This window comes from Capsicum annuum, chromosome 11, assembly GCF_002878395.1.
Source record: "Capsicum annuum cultivar UCD-10X-F1 chromosome 11, UCD10Xv1.1, whole genome shotgun sequence".
Taxonomy (NCBI): Eukaryota; Viridiplantae; Streptophyta; class Magnoliopsida; order Solanales; family Solanaceae; genus Capsicum; species Capsicum annuum.
The window spans coordinates 6055577-6056560 of NC_061121.1; the positions used below are offsets into that span (position 1 = coordinate 6055577).

The 984-nt window shown below is 35.6% G+C and overlaps 1 protein-coding gene across 1 annotated transcript in view; it reads right to left on the bottom strand.

Annotated features, from left to right (window-relative positions):
- The window catches only part of LOC107848449, a gene marked incomplete in the record, with an annotated part of 4316 nt that extends 3594 nt beyond the window's left edge, over window positions 1-722 (bottom strand). Inside the window, 1 exon segment of the mRNA XM_016693219.2 lies at window positions 1-722. Within this exon segment, the coding sequence (XP_016548705.1) occupies window positions 1-610 (610 nt within the window).
- Window positions 723-984: the final 262 nt, after the last annotated feature.

A 984-nucleotide genomic window follows, 5' to 3' on the forward strand; every position in this document is an offset into this window, starting at 1 on the left:
CCGAGCAACATACTGACTCAGAATTAGCAAACTTTCTCCTCATACTCTTGAAATCACCCCCATTTTCACTTTTTCTTGGCTCAACAACAGGATGATCAACATAATCAAACAACAAACCACCAGTAACATCAGATATCTTAGCACTCGAAAATCTATAATCACTATTTCCATCATCACCCCCTCTGAAACTACACAATGATCTTGATCTCGATACTCCTTCTATTACTTTGTCTGAAGTTTCAGTTTTATCATCGTCCTTTTCCCTATACTTCTTGAACAACAATCTCTTTATTTTCCAAAACCCGTTACGATTCTTCTTGATTTCAACACTGTTACTACTACTCCTTAGCAAAATCACTTGCTCTGTTTTGCTCTGTTTTTCATTTTCTAACAAAAACGATATCCTTCCGATGCTTCCAGCATCACCAGAACAAGAATGTATATTATAAGTATCGTCAGAGTAAATTAAGTTTAGCAATTTGTCGTTGAGACAGGAAGAGCAAATACCAATCGGTGATGAATTTGGATGTTTAATACAAGGTGTATCTGATGAAATAGAGTAATTGAAATCTGGAATTTTGTGTTCTATAGATTTGCCTCTGTTTTTCATGTTTTTTTCTTTCTTTCTTTCTTGGAAGTCTTAGATTTTATGTGTATGGGTGTGTCTATAGTGTAAGTGAGGTCTTTTTAAGAAGGAAAAAAGAGAGTATGGAGGCGTTTACTTTACGTTTGTTAATGAAATAAATGAAGGTGTGGGGTGGGTGTGGATGGAGGAAGGGGGGGGGGGGGGGGGGAGAGAGCTTGTCTTAAAATTCCTTTTAAGTTTTTAAAAATAAATATTAGTCCCTCAATCATTAATTTTACATATTATATCACCTGAAAGAATATTGAAGTAACAGGTAAAGTTGTTGGCACGAGATCAGAAGGTTATGGGTTCAATCGTTCAAGTCTTGAAAACAATCTCCAACAAAAATACAAGGTAAG